Here is a 16,423-nt window from a genome sequence, read left to right as displayed (position 1 = left end):
AAAGAGCTGCTGAGTTGCTTGTCAAAATAAGCACAGGAACATCAACCTAGGAAGCATGTGTCAGAGGGACAGGGGCTGAAGTTACACTGGAAAACCTGAACTGTTAGCAGTTTTAGGAACCCAGTTGCAAATAGAATTGTGGTGCAAGACATAGGCTATAGGGTGGAGTGCAAGCCGAAACTGCATGCTTTTGAAGGAAATGCAGAGGACTTTATCACACTTCAAGGTTCACTATTAGAAGACCAACATAGTCCTCCTGACTTAGCTGCAGCAGCACATACAGAAAAATCCAGGTTCTGGCGGCACATGCAGCAGGTTACACCAAGTCATGCCTGAGGCTACAAGTTCTGTTGGAGGAGTGAATCAAAATCTACATTGTCACACCTACAGCTAAGTCCTTCTGGGTCTGACAAAGTCCTATGCAGGTAGACTTCAGCTAAGAAAGGGGCTTAAACAGAATTATCTCTGGGCAGGAGGGAAATGTATAAAAAAAAAAAAAAAAAAAACAAATGAAGACAACTGCAATTAATCTTGCCAAAGTCAGGTGAGATTAGAGCAGAAAGCTAAGACCCAAAGGTTTTTATGTTTTTCAAAGTTAATTGTATCAAAGTTCTAAGAATAGGGGTGTTTGTAAATATGAACTTACTTGTGTATCAAATTCCAGACATCAACTTTAGTCTTAATTATTAGTTTTGTATAATTCCACACTGCTCTCCTATTTTATAGTTCAAATTCTAGATGAAATGTTCTTTCTTTACAATCAATCTGGCCTTTTTTCATTGAATCTTCCTTACTCTTCTTTTAGTTTTCATGGAACACACAAACATTTGCAAGATTGGAGTTTTAGCAGGCAAAATGGATGCACTTTAATTTATCTGTTCTATGTTGACAAGGATAAACTTACTCTCCTGCCTTACACAACAAACATGTTAGAAATATCTTAATGCATTAAAAAATACATGAAGTAGCAAGGTGAAATGCTTTAAAGTAATAACAGTGGTGTTTGGATGGGATAATTCACTATTGGAATCCTCTAAATAATCCCAAAGTGGCCTGAATTCCTTTGCAGGATGAGTGTCTATAGAGGCAGACAGAAAGCCTCTTGTCATTTGTACCCTTAATCCTCTGCCTAAAGCGTGAAAAGTGCTCAGGGTAACAAGGGTGGGATCACAAAAATCAACATGATTTTGGAGTTTATATTCTTAACAATGCTAACTGATCAATAGGCTTTCGGGAGCTGACAAATCAATCTAGTGTAGCACGTCTCTCCCCCCTCCCCCTCCCCCTTACATCCTCCTGAATCTACATTCACACAGAGGTCAGGGGAAGAATGCTGTCTATAGACAGTATGAGAGTTATCATGGCAGTGCTTAGATAACTTTTATGAGCACTTTCAATAGTGTTTGTGTTTAATTATGAGACTAGCCTTCTCTTTTCTGCCCAGGAATATTTGCATCATCAAGAGGAATTTTCTTCTGGACTTTAAATGTTTAGAGGCAGGAGTAGAAAGAGGAGAGCAGAGGTTACAGGAAATGTAGAGGATGCTCTCTTACAGCTTTTATACAAGTCTTACCCAAATCCTATAACACCATTAGATTTCAGGAATCTTGAAATAAAAGTAAAAGAGAAAATTTAGAACCCACAGACAGCATGCCTATATGGCAGAGAATTAATGAGGTTCAACAGGACTCCGAACACATGATTGTGTCCCACAAACAACTGAGTTACCCCTCACCAGCTCATGAAGACACAAGAACACACTTTCCTTTTAATTCCGGTCCTTGACACTCAGCAGGGACTTTTGTGAACTTTGTTGTTTCCCTCTGCCCTTGAGGCCAGCACTAGGGAGTGGATCTAATTAATGAGAGGTGGTGCGTTGCATTGCGTTGCAAGAGTCAGCCCCTGCCTCCAGGAGCTGCAAAACCACCGGCACTTTTAAATTTGGAGTATTCTTTTGCGAATCCCCTGTTGTAATTTATAATTCTCAGAGGACCTGTATTTGTCTTGAACTGATCGTTTATATGGGCTTTCCAAGGAATTTCTTCACTACACTTGTTGTAGAACAGGGGAAGGGGGTGGCTGAACCCAAGGGGGGCTGTGTGGAGGCGGGAATAATCTCTAAGGAGGCTTTAAAACCTTCCGTGGTTGAAGTTACACTGATGAGAGGCACACACACACACACACACACACACACACACACACACACTGCACAAGTTCAGCGGGGCTGTATAATGAGCATGGACTGTAAATTCTGTAGGTAGCCAAATCAATTTTTTTTGAATCACAATTGCTCCCCAAAATGGCTATAAAACAACGCTTGCCTCGGGAGGTAAATTTATAGCCCCGTGCCTCTCCCAGGCACGCCGGAGGGTTCTGCTCCCGGCTCTAATCTCTGCGAGATGTTTTTTGCATGTGTTGTGTGACAAGAGGGAAGGGGAGTGGGTTGAGCTCGCTCCTCTCCCATTGTCAGCGCGGCTAGTGAGTGCTGGGAAAACCTGTCCGCGGGATCCTGTGTCATCTTTCCCTGCTTGTGCACAGGAAAAGTCCGCGCAGCTCAAGGCTGCTGGCTCCCCCTCTTCTCTCTCTCTTTCTCTGTTTCCCTTTCATTCTGCTTCCTCGGAGCCGAATGAAGCAGAGAGAGCGAGCAGGATTAGAGTCTGCCACCGGCTATCAGAGGAGCGGAGATAAAAGGAACTGCTTCTCAAGCGCCACTACCGCAGCCCTTGTTAATTTTTTTTCTTCCTTCCACACAACAGTTGTGCCTCATTATCCGGTGCCTGGCTCGATTTTTTTTTTTCTTTTCCCTTTTTTTTTTTTTTTTTTTTTTTGGAGGGTTTGAAGTTTCTGTGATTCCGAGACTGTTACAGAAGAAGAGACGTTAGTGTTGCCATGAGGTCTTGATTGTCTGCATTTATGAATGAAACTGACCTAAATCACCTGTTACCTCCAGTTTCCAGATTGTTTGAACTTCTCTGGCCGCACAATACAGGAAGGAAGGCTGCAGCAGCCCAGGGACCTCCAGCGTCTGCAGCATGGGCTGGTTCACTGGGATTGCCTGTCTGTTCTGGGGTGTATTACTTACAGCAAGAGCAAACTATGCAAACGGGAAGAACAATGTGCCAAGACTGAAATTATCGTACAAAGGTAAAGCTTTCCTTTTCTTTTCTTTGACTAGCTTTGTAGTACCCCCTCCTTTCTTTCCTCGAACTCCCAACACTAACCATCAAACCTTCAGTTTAACCTGGGGAACCTGTATCATTCGGTCAAAATTTTCTGTGAAAATTGAAACACTTTCCCTTAAACAACAAAAAAAGCATGTCTTCTGTTTGATGTGTGACAACTTAAAAGCAAACAAAGAACATTTAATCACAGTGAGCTGTGTGCCTGCTCCGTGCATGCTGATTTGAGTACCTTCTGATCACGCTATGTGTTGTTCATTCTTCTCACTTTACTTCTATTTAAGTGTTTTTAAATAACCGTTAATGCAAAAAAATGCTTTCTTAATAGATAGTCATGCCTCACCTATAATAACCATTACAGTGAACAGTATCTTCAGAGTTGTGGGCACTAAATGGTTAATCGTCATCATGAATATTCAGTTTGTTCAAATCTGACACTCAGATGCTTACCATAAGCAGTAGATCATGGTTTGCCAAGAGAATATAAACGGGAGAGAACAGGCTAGTTTTTCCACACTGTGTTATGATGGTGAAAAGACTATTTCCCTAATTGGTGCAAAACTAGCCTTTGAAATACAATGTTATTTAATTCCATATGTGGTTAAGTGAGAATTAAAGAGATGTTAGTCTCTAGTGACACAGTTAGTTATATGAACTTCTTTTGAAGAAGTATAAATTTATAAAGGAAAACCCTGCAAGGTCTCATGATACTTTCTGTTATAGATTCATGTGTGTGTTTGTTTTCAGATGACAATTTTAAAGAAAATATTTGTTCTGTATTTGTTTGGAGAGATTTCAAAGACTGATGTGTAAAGCAATGGTAAAACAATTTTTGAAGTGTGTGTGTGTGTGTGTGTGTGTGTGTGTGTGTGTACACAAAACTTTTAGTGCCACAGAGTATTTCTCTGCCGTGGCTGTTATTAAATGCAGTTAAGATTAAACAGTTTTAACCCTCGTAGCTTAACTCCCCAAGGTGCTGATTTCCTATGATTCTCGGATTTCTTGAATTGGGGGTGGGGTCCTGAGTAGCTTCCACCTCTGCTATACATTTTAGCTTACAAGGTACACTAAGAGTATTGGCTATTCTAGAGACATTTCCTTTTTGTACATGACTGATGCAGAGAAAAATGTATTTCTAATTTTCACATGATAAAGGACAACTTTTTCTAATAGCTTTAGTGTGAATTGAGAGATCAATTAAGAAACAGGCATAATTTTCACACTATGCATGAGAAAATTAAACACCTATTAATGGGTGTATTTGGATTTTACTTAGGATAAAATACTTTGACTTAGAAAATTATTTTTAGTATAATATTTTATTAAGCATCTAGTTACATATAGATTTAATGCAAGATAAGCAGTTGCATTAGAATATCAGTAATGAAAAATCATATAACATCTGTTACATATTTCATTAAGTCTTTATTATGTTTCTATATAATAAAAACAGTGAAATTACTTGCATACTATGTGAAATAATCTACATTTTCATTGGCCTTTGGTTTGTATTATTGAGAGGACACCATCAAGGTATCCTTAGATTGATAGTTTATTTTATCCAAGTTTATACTCCTTGTAAGTTTTACATTCAACTTTAGTTTTCAAAATTATGATTCTCAGGTTTGGATTTCTAAGATGTCGAATGGCTGCATACTATAATTTGATATTAGCAAATTTGAAATAATGAAGTATATTTTAAGAATCTAATAGTCTTAGAGACACCTTTCTAATTGCTGAATAAACTGTACAATAAAATTAAAATTTATTATACTTCCTTACTCTGTGAGAATTTCATTTCCTTGCCAATAATTATTCTCAATCAGAGAGGAGACACCTGTCATGCCTATGCATTCAAATCATGTAGATAGTTTTGAATTAAACCTGTTTTTGTTATACAGTGTTTAAAATTGTCTAATGAGGGCTGTATGTATTAACAAGAGATATATGTGATATTGGGTCTATAAGTCTTACAGATTTTAGCTATGGCACCCATCATAATTTCTGTGCTTCCCTTTAAATCTGAAACTCCTCCCCAGCTCTAGACCGATTCTATTGATAGACCAAGAGCTTGGCAGTTTGTTAAGGCAAACTGTGAAGTGGACAACAGTGAGAAAAAGAGGCAGGGTTGGTTCCACTAGGTTTTCTTCTGTCATCTTCTTAGTGTGCAATACCTTTGTGTCTCTGCACACAGGCTTGTTTTGCCAAAGCACATGCCTGATAATCAATTGTCAAGACTTTGCTTCTAACTGTAAGAGAGATTTGATTTAAATCTGCTTCTTTTTTTTCCATCTTAATTAGATGTCAAACACAGTTAAGATATCTACTGCATTGCTCTTACAAATATTGCAGCATGACTCATGAAGAGTTAACTCCCTGCCAAGCTTAATTTCCCATGGTCACTTGTCTTCAAAGATCCACCATTAACTCTCTCATTGCTCAGGTTGCCAAGATGAATTTTCAGGCAATCACTGTGCTTGCTCTCTGCTTGTCATCCTGCCTGGTGGGAGATGAAAGCGACTTGATATGTTAAAGGAGAAAGCGCAGCAGAAAAGCACCAAGGCTGCTTCTCTGGTGGATGTGCTTCCTTCGCTAATACGGCACCTCTACTTTCTAGGAAAAGGGAGCTGAAGAGATGTTTTCAGAACCATCTGGAGAAGTGATAATATTAGAAAAATGGGGTATGCTGGCTTCTCCTCTGAACCAGCCTGATTTAGAATCCTTGTGGGGGAAGAAAATGTGAGAACTCTGTAAATCTCAGCATCACAGAAATTATCCTCAGGAAACATTCACTGAGAGATGCTTTTGCCTTCCTTGAGTATGTCAACAGTAAGAGGCTAAATATTCAAACCCCCCTCTTTTAAATTCATACATAATTGTTTATTTCCTCTACAAAATTAGTCACATTTTACTCCTATTATGAAATACTAAGCAATCATAGGATCTTTCATCTGGGAAGTGTGGTACAATGAAATCTTCAGAAAAACCTGTGTGAATTACAAGAAGAAGGAAAAAAAATTGGAAGTTTTAAACAAGTAACAAATGTTCCATCACTCAATGTAATGGGTTTTTCCAGTACACAGTGTGTGTGAGATTGAGAAGAAATCAAAGACACATGCAAAGATCAGTATGTCAGTGTCCAGTGAATTCAGAGGTTAAATCAATGATTTTAACCTTCCATTCATAGGGAAGACTTAGTCAACAGCACTTAAGTACAAGAGTGGCCATTTCAAAGGCTTTTTCATTCTCTGCTTACTTTTTTCTCGTCCCAGAATCAAGTTGTTTCATTATTGGGAAAATGAAATTACCTATTAAATCAAAATTTGTATGTATCTTATGATATTAGAAGTCAATTTTCACTAATCAAAAATTTAAATAAAATGTTCAAAAGTTGCTATATCTTTTGCTCTGTATATTATGATTAACTTAAAATAAATTAATATGGTTGCTGGCTTATATAACTTTACCTCTTTCTATGATGCAGTTAAAAAACATTTACCATAGAAATAATAATATATGACATATATGTGTGGCTACTTCCATAAATATGTCATTATTACAAATAAACCTTCATATCCAATGTTAATACATATAGTTGAATAGATTATCAGCAGTATGAAAAATTTTTAATTTTGGTGATAAAAATTATTGTAAATGACATATTACAAAGTATATATATATATATATATACAATATATAAATATATTAGAGCAGTAGTTCTCAGCCTGTGGGTTTGATTCCTTTGAGCTTCACATATCAGATATCCTGCATATCAGATATTCACATTATGATTCATAAGAGTAGTAAAATTACAGTTATGAAATAGAAACAAAATAATTTTATGATTGGGGTTCACCATTACATGAGGAATTATATTAAAGGGTCATAGCATTAAAGAAGGTTGAAAACCACTGTATTAGAGTAATATATATATATATATATATATATATATATACATATATATGTATGTAAGATGTGACCTTCTAAATCCTATTAAAATGTTTCAAGAAGCTCTTAAATACATAATAGCATGGTATAAGATTTTGCTTACACTAATAACCCCTTTACGGGTAAAATCTATCTAGAACTGTGCATTCACAATACACAGGCACACACAAATGCACAGAATCACAGGTATAAATTCTTTTTACAGTTTTCTCAAATTGTCACTGCATGTTACTAGGTCTTTGACTTGATCAGTCTTACTTAAAATAATCTTTTCTCACCAGATTTTATTTGCTTTCAAATCATATTTTGATTCTGAAGTTTTGAATTTAAGGTGATAAGAACTAGATTTTTGACACATCAATTCCAGAGGTATGTTCTGACAAAATCATAAAAGGTGAAAATGCTATAAGGCACAGACACCTCTTGTCATTCAACTCTGGTGATGTCAAATGAAGGCTCCTGAAAGTCTCCAGTTTGTGGCCCTTCTGCTAAAGCTGCCAAGCAACTTGACCTTTGAAGTGACAGAACCTACAGTCCAGACTGTAGGAAACAGGAAACCACTGGGCCTGTGAAATCGTTTCATGGAACGCTTCTAACCTAACACTTGTAATCATTAAGCCTGAAGTCTGAATGATTTCACATTGTGATTTCAGACTTCTGTCATCATGGGAAGCTCTTCAAGGCACTACAGGCCTCAACAATAGGGCACCCTAGCAATTTAATGAGCTAAATAGACAAAGGTCTGTGGTGTCAATTATTCTTTTATCCTGATATTTGAGAATCACAATACAGTTGACAAACACAGTGTGATTTAGGATCAATTGCACTTACCACATATGTTTAAGAAGTATGCAGTCATTCAGGGATAAATTTGAAAGGAACTGAATGAAGTGATTACATGCATCCCTATTGACAAAAACAACTTTTAAACTGTTGCTGTAGACATCATTATTGTGAGTATATGATTGTCTTATAGAAAAAATTTTGTATCATATTTCCAGATGTGTGCTTAAAAGTCCTATTATTTAACATTTTCATAAACTTTAAAGATGAGAAGATTTGTGGTTTAACTTCTTATCGCGATTTTCTCATTTAAACCTCCATGCATCATGGCTTCAGAGGTTTTTTAAGTCGAAATTCAAGATTTTCTTAAACAAATTTCAACTTAAATTTATTTAAGTCTTCTAAGGCTAACACTATGAAAAGAAATTTCGGAGTGATCATTACCTAACCATTTTAATTTATTGAGTCCTCATACTATATCTTGACCAAGTTATATACATAATCACACTTACCAAATTTTATGAAAGAAATCTATAGTCATGTGATCCATACCCACCAACGTATATGTAAGCCTAAAAAACTATGTCAACACTATTGAGTTTAATGCTTACGTTAAAGGTCATTTCAAAAGATCAACTAGTAGTTGTAAACAAAAGTTAGAACAAGTGAGAATCTAGATGGCCTTTAGCCCTTCCTGACTTCTAGGGTCCTACTTAAAGGAACTAGCAGGATTTGCAGTTCTAGGCTCCCACTAATAGGTGGCAGTAGCAATTTGTGACAGCTCTCTCATTAGTTTGAAATAGGCAGGCTGCTAGGATAAATAACACAGAGTAACAGTGGAAAGACCAAGCCTGGATCAGCTAACACAAGAGTCATGACATGGAGCATGAACTAAACAGGAGCTTTGCTGATGATAGAAATTAGTAAGAATCTGAGGTGCTCTTCAGGGTGAACTTATTAGTACTTTTCCCCTCATAGAAATGAGTGGCTGTAAGTAAGGAAGAAATCAGTGCATTTCATTTTAAATGAGAATTATACAAAAATGTATCCATGAAATATGAAACTATCCACAGATAAACAACCTAAAAAAGGAAATAGTGATACCAGATGAAAAGATTAGTGTAGGGCAGGGTTTTTTTTTGTATGTGTGTGTGTGTGTGTGTGTGTGTGTGTGTGTACAATTTACAAATGTACATATTACTTGAATCATAAAATGTGCTTATTAGGAAGAATGAGCCTGCCTAAGACACATTATGTCTTATCATTTATAATTAGGAAATAACTAGCTGAGACTATAAACTAATGTTTAGAGAACTCCATTTTAGTTTTAAAGTAATGACTCCTTTACATTTTACTGTTCTTGTCTATTGTTATGATCAAGCATATGGAAGAACTGGTAATTCTATCTAAAACAAATAAGTCTGAATGTCTCCAGCTACTATCTCTTTCTATTGCCAAGACATAAACATCTGTATAAATAGGGAATTCACACACTATTCCCAAACAGTAACAAAGCTGGACTTTGTCAAACCCAGGATAAGAAAATATACAATTTATACTTGAACTAGGGAAAGGAAGATAAGCAAAAATAAAACTCTGTTGATAAATATAAAGAATGATTAGCTCCTTCTATTTTCTACAATCTTAGTGTAAAGCAGAGAAGGATCACTAACTAAGTGAGCCTTGTCATCTTTTGAATGAGTCACTAAATCTGTGTCTTTAGGTGTCCTGTGCTTAAATGTGGCATGGGAAACAGTGTTGACCAAACTTTACAGGGATAACATATAGCTACAATCACAAATTTGTCTATAGATGATAACAACATGACCCACTTGAGTGTTCATAACCAAACCAAAGAAATGCTACTGAATATGTCAAATGAGTGTTTATTTCTGCGAAAGTGCTTACATGAATCATCTTGGTTGTGCCATATTATGACATTTGCAAGGCTAGATATTATTAGTTGGCATTTTTATCTGTTCTGAGGTTAGAACAGAGTCACTCGCTGTGATTGATTTTGTACATTATTTGTCGCCCTTTTTTGTCTGATCTGAACTATGACTTGAGAAAATGTAATTCCTTTGGTATACGCAAGGAATGTGAATTGGTAGGCAGTAAGTTGAACAATATGGCGGTGATGGTGAGTTTTAATTGTTGAATACAAGCAACCTATGCTCTCCGGGGAAGAGTCTTTTTGGTTTTTTGAGACAAGGTTTCTCTGTGTAACTTGGCCGTCGTGGAACAAGCTCTGTAGACCGGATTGGCCTCAAACTCAGAGATGTGTCTACTTCTGCCTCCCAAGTTCTGGGATTTAAAAGGGATTGCCTACATTGGATTGGCCTATGGACATGTCTATATCTAAGGATTCTCTTAATTAGGTTAATTGATGTGGGAAGACCCAGCTCACTGTGGGAAGCACCATTCCATAGGCAAGGGATCCTAAACTACATAAGGTAGAAGAAATTGAATTGAGCAGAACTAGCAAGGAAGCAAGTGAGCATGTATGCATTAATTTCTTTTGACTCTTGACTGTGGATGTTATATGACTGTTTGAATTCCCTGTCTCATTTCCCCCAAAGTAATGAACTATAGTATGAAATTATAAGGTGAAATAAATTCCTTCCTCTTCTAAGTTGCTTTGTTTTTGCCCCAGTGTGTTTTTATCACACCAACAGAAATGAAACTAAAAAAATGGCATTATAGAAGAAGCAAGTGTTGAGCTAGCATCTAGAGTAAATTGGGCACCGAGGACACTGAGTTTAGGAAATGAGAGAACAGACCATCTCCAGAAATAGTAGCTCCTTGCAAGGCAAGCTTGTTCTAGGACCACACCAAAAAGTACCCGGTCATTTGTCATCTACAGCTCAGAGATGGAAAATATAGAGCAAGACTATGGTGGGAAGACTCTAGCAACCAGACTGAAGAATTCTGTCACTCGTTTGTACAAATACTTTGATTTTCCTTGTTCCCTTGTAGCACACACAGGAGACAAAGGGAACAGGAAGAAGGGAAGGGGGGAGTGAGAAACAGAGGCAGGGAGAAAGAGGGAGAGAGTGAGAAATCTCACACCAAACTGTGGCTAAGGTAACAAAAAGTAGCTCTTCTTTACTCTCTATTAAGTTGAGCATTTGTGCACAAATCACTCCTCCAAAAGGGGTTAGGAATATAATCATAGGGCAGTTCATGAGATTGTTTTTAATCATCCACATGGGGCAGTAGCCTGGCTTTGCTCTCAGACAGTTTCTTTTTCTTTTTTTAAAATATTTTTATTTTATAGTTAATTTAATTTTGCATATCAGCCACAGATTCCCCTGTCCTGCCTCCTCCCTTCCCCCAGCCTTTTCCCCCAATCTACCCCCATTCCCACCTCCTCCAAGACAAGGTCTCCACTGGGGATTCAGCCCAGCCTAGTAGGTTCAGTTGAGGCAGATCCAGTCCCCTCCTCCCTTTACCTAGGCTGAGCAAAGTGTCTCAGCATAGGCCCTAGGTTCCAAAAAGCCAGCTCATGCACCAAGGACAGGTCCTGGTCCTACTGCCTGGGGGCCTCCTAAATAGTTCAAGCTCACCAACTGTCTCACTTATCCAGAGGGCCTGGTCCAGTTCCATGGGGGCTCCTCAGCTTTTGGTTCACAGTTCATGTGTTTCCACTAGTTTGGCTATTTGTCCCTGTGCTTTTTCCATCATGGTCTCGATATCTCTTGCTCATACAATCCCTCCTCTCTCTCACCGGTTGGACTCCTGAAGCTCCACCTGGGGTTCGGCCATGGATCTTTGCATCTGCTTCTACCAGTCACTGGATGAGAGTTCTATCATGACAGCCAGGGTGTTCAGCCATCCAATCACCAGAGCAGGTCAGCTCAGGCTGTCTCTTGACCATTGCCAGTAGTCTACAGTGGAGGCATCTTTGTGGATTTCTGTGGACCTCTCTAGCACTCTGCTTCTTCCTATTCCCATGGGGTCTTCATTCATCATGGTATCTCTTTCCTTGTTCTCCCTCTCTGTTCCTGATCCAGCTGGGATCTCCCGTTCCCCTAAGCTTGATTTCCCCTGACCCTTGCCCTCCATTACCCCCTCACCCCCAGTTTGCCCATGTAGATCTCATCCATTTCTCTGTCGCTGTGAAAGCCCTGTGTCTTTCTTAGGGTCCTCCTTACTAGGTAGCCTCCCTGGAGTTGTGAGTTGCAGTCTGATTATCTTTTGCTTTACATCTAGTATCCACTTATGAGTGAGTGCATACCATGTTTGTCTTTCTGAGTCTGGGTTACTTCACTCAGGATGATATTTTCTAGTTCCATCCATTTGTCTGCAAACCTCATGTCATTGTTTTTCTCTGCTGAGTAGTATTCCATTGTGTGTATGTACCCCATTTTGTTTATCCATTCTTCAGTTGAAGGGCATCTAGGTTGTTTCCAGGTTCTGGCTATTACAAACAATGCTGCTATGAACACAGCTGAGGACGTGGCTCCCAGACAGTTTCTTAAGTGCGTCTTCTCAGAGCCTCCCTTGATCCTCTTCCGAACTTATCTAGAGCAATGGTTCCTCACCACCTGTGTTGCTTCATCTCTAATCATCCTTCTTCTTCCTTGTCTTGTACTACAGCTGCAGAATACCGGCCCTCTGCTCCCTCTCCCAGCGCTTGTCTTGAGCACCTACATTTTCAGGAGAGTGAATATGGTAGGAAGGAATGACAGGAATCTTTTCTGAAGTATGAATCCACAAAATGCTCCTTAAGTTCTTTGTTTAACTCTTGGGTCTCAAATAATTGGGAAGACAGGAATTCCTTAGGCTGCATAAGAGTTCTACAGACTTATATTTGTAATCTAAATAAATTTTTAAAGTTTGTTGGAAGAGTCTTAAAAACTGACAAGCAAGTAGAACTATCAGGAAGGGACTTTCGCATATCTACCTTTTATACACAAGGCACAGCTACTAAGCATTAAGTACCCAGGGAAAGCTAAAATAAACTCGTTCACTTTGGAGGTTTTATTTAAGTATAGGACTGGTTTTGGCTAGACACAATGTATGTCATGAATTTTAAAGTTCTTGTCTTCAAACCTGATGTCTTGAGCGAATAAACTTTGCTGTGTTTTTATCATCATTTGTGAATTTTTTTTAACAGAAACACATTTTCCTCAGCTCTGCAGACTTCTTGTTCACAAAAATCAGTTGTTGTGCTTTCTTATACTCTGTGAGGCAGATGCACATACTGGGTCACATAGGGTAGCTGTTTTATTTCTGCATGAATGAACTGATTTGGGAGTGAAAAAATAATTTAGAATGGCTTCTAAAGAAGATGGCATAACATTGAAGTATCTATGGTGCTTCTGAAATCAGTCTTGAATGACCAGAAAGATGTAAGAAGGCAAAAATAAAGAATGCAGTCTTTACCACCATTCAAAGCCTCTTTAAGTCTTGGTGTTCTTTTTTTTAAGTGTCGTGTTCTATGTGATTTATAACATATATTTTATACAATGGATATCTGTAAACTGCAACACAGTGGAGTAGGCATTTGGTGGATTTATTATGTGGATGTCTAGGTTGGCTTGAAAATGAGATCAAGATGGCCAGGCAGCATGTATTAGGACTTTCCACAGTGGTCAGAGTCACTTGGGTTTATCTATGTTTTCTTTGGATATGTTCCAGATACATAAGCGAGGCTTCTTTCTAACCAAAGTCCTGGGAACTTGAGCTCAGGTATCCAATGTATGAGCTTCCACTACTATAGATCATTGAGATTGCCAACTATACTGATCTCAAATTCTGGTTTCATCTCTCCCTACAACAGTTTTCAACCTGTGAGTTACAGCCCCCATGGGGTCCCATATCAAATATCCTGCATATCAGTTATTGACTTTACAATTCATGACAGTAGCAAACTTACAGTTATGAAGTAGTAATGAATTATTTTATGATTGGGGTCACCACAACATGAGGAACTGTATTGAAGGGTCACAGATTAGGAAGGTTCAGAACATGTCTAGGAGTTTCTAATTTATCCTGCTTTACATTTATTTTTCCAGCAGGTTGTGAAGAGCATTTTTATTTGCTTTTGAGAAGAAGTCACTTATGATATCACCAGATGTGTGCCACTTCAATTGTGTCCCCATGTTACAGGCCACCTATCTCTAAATGTGAAATCCTTCATTGTCTATCTGCTAACCTACATAGTATCTGACTATCATTTGAGATGTTTCTCTGGCTCACTTCCCAACATAAATAAGAATTTCAGAACAACCAGGCTTGTAAAATCTTGAAACATTCTATATTATAATAGGACAGGCTTTTCAGTCATGATTTTCATAATACAAACAAAGATTATATATAGCTCAAGAAATTCATTTTGATGGGATTTTTTATTTGCACACACTCACACAGGTTGTGTCTAATACTCAAATGTGAGAAAATTCAGAAAATGCTGCTTTCTACTTCATACTACATTGAATTCAGAACTTTGAAATATGGAAAGTCACTCATTTGAATAGAGGTGGAAGCCCTGGTCTTGGGACATTGTGAGTCATTGTGTCATCTCTGCCCCTCACAGTTAAGGTTGGGCTGCTGGCTCCTGTTTCATTGTTGTTATGTTGTTGTTTCTGAGTTTCCCAGACCACTTTCTGTCTGTTGACACTATTGTTAGTCTTCATCTGCTGTTATGTCTTAGATAGGGGCTCCAGGAAGTTGACAATGTGCACATCCCAAGGCCTTTCCATTGAGTTTCCCCTTATCTTTGCTTCAGAACATAGCCCTTTTTGTCCCCGCTCCACAGTCATGAATAAAACGTTTCTATTCTCAAGACTTTCAACTTTTAATGTACAAGTACTCAGTTTCCCTGCTTACAATAATTTCCTTCTTTCCAAGTCTGAATTATAGATCCCAATACACAAAAACAAGATGATCCAGTGTCCCTTATGAGACACAAATCTACAACCTGTACCTTCCTAGACTACACAAATAAATCTCATCTACTGAAGGGTATCTATTACAAAACAAAATTCTGTTAATTCTTCCTGAGGTGAATAGGAAAAATTTTCAGACCTAGAAAATAAAAAGTAATAGTAATAACTATTTCACATTCTTCCTGATAAAAAGTTAGAACTTATCCTTTTTTTGGCAACTAATCTTCAGAGGAACAAAAAGAAAAAAGAGGAGAATGCTTTTAATTCAGTGCCCTGCATGCTAACTTTTTACCACCTTCTCCTGTTTTCCCTGCTGTTCCCCATATATACCCGGTCTCAGAGTCCTGTAATTTCTACTTCTTCACCCTTCCAAACTACCATTTCTACTCTTCCTAGTTCATACAAGACCTTGGCGTCATTTGAGCCATTAGAGCAATGGGTATCTTAATTACAGTCCTTCTTTATGTCATTCCTGGACACAACTCTTTCTGATATTCAATGTCTGGTCATACTTTTATTGTATTAAAATCCCCACTTTGTAAAGCCCCAAACACACTGTGATCTATTATGGTGACTAAGCTAGCAATCTGGAGACAGGGCGTTATAGGAGGTCCCGCAGCTGTAGGTGTCAGAGGAAAGATGATGAGAGAGGGCTGAAGATCAGACACCTTTAACATATATAGACATTTGTTTCAGTGAATTACTGATTATAAGTAGTTCGGGACACAGAAGATTACCGTATGTTAAGGTTTTAAAATTCTGCAACTTGGGGCTGGAGAGATGGCTCAGTACTTAAGCCCAGATTTCCTTCAACCTCCTCATTCAGACTTTGGGAGAATTTCGACATAACAACAGTATGTGGCCAAATTATTTAAGAATCATAGCCGGGCAGTGGTGGCGCACGCCTTTAATCCCAGCACTCGGGAGGCAGAGCCAGGCGGATCTCTGTGAGTTCGAGGCCAGCCTGGGCTACCAAGTGAGTTCCAGGAAAGGCGCAAAGCTACACAGAGAAACCCTGTCTCGAAAAACCAAAAAAAAAAAAAAAAAAAAAAAAAAAAAAAACAGAAAAAAAAGAAATCATTTGACTCTATGACAGTCAGTGTCTGTTTGGTGCATTATTATTTAACTGTAACTGTATTAATACTTATCTTCTCATCTCTGCTGTTTTTCTGCCAATTTGGAGAAAAGTGTCTACTGTGTTTCAATTTCTCGGCTCATGACCATATAAACATCAGCACAGTAATTTTGGAATAATTTATTTAGCTATCTTAAGGCGATTCTGAAATGGATGTGAACTTAGTAATGCTAGAGTAATCTATTGCTTTAGGCCAGAACTCAGTATATACTTCTTCTGACCCTGATCTTCGATCTTCTCAGCCACATTGATGCTGGGATTGCAGCCATGACCCCATATTTTGGCTGTTACTATACAGTATTCAGCCCTATACATGTAAGATGCATTTGGATACAGTTACTTGTATCAATGTTGCATTAATTTTATCCCACTGTATACTTTAAGCAATTGCGTTTTCTTCATTGATGGAGATAACAGATAATTTTTTCTAGTACAGCAAAATCTAGTCATATTTTCATATTTCCAAAATAATTTTTATTCATAAA

General features: G+C 38.0%; 1 protein-coding gene across 1 annotated transcript in view; it reads left to right on the top strand.

The window, feature by feature from the left end:
• Sema3a (semaphorin 3A) overlaps window positions 1-16,423 on the top strand; it is a 357,767-nt gene that overhangs the window by 141,629 nt on the left and 199,715 nt on the right. The window contains exon 3 of the mRNA XM_059257268.1: window positions 2,951-3,144. Coding sequence (XP_059113251.1) covers window positions 3,033-3,144 — 112 coding nt within the window. The 5' untranslated portion in view covers window positions 2,951-3,032. The remainder of the gene's footprint in view (window positions 1-2,950; window positions 3,145-16,423) is intronic.

The sequence above is a fragment of the Peromyscus eremicus genome, chromosome 3 (assembly GCF_949786415.1).
Source record: "Peromyscus eremicus chromosome 3, PerEre_H2_v1, whole genome shotgun sequence".
NCBI classification, from domain to species: Eukaryota; Metazoa; Chordata; class Mammalia; order Rodentia; family Cricetidae; genus Peromyscus; species Peromyscus eremicus.
The sequence above is the reverse complement of the archived record's forward strand: the minus strand, read 5'-3'. Positions and strand labels throughout refer to the sequence as shown.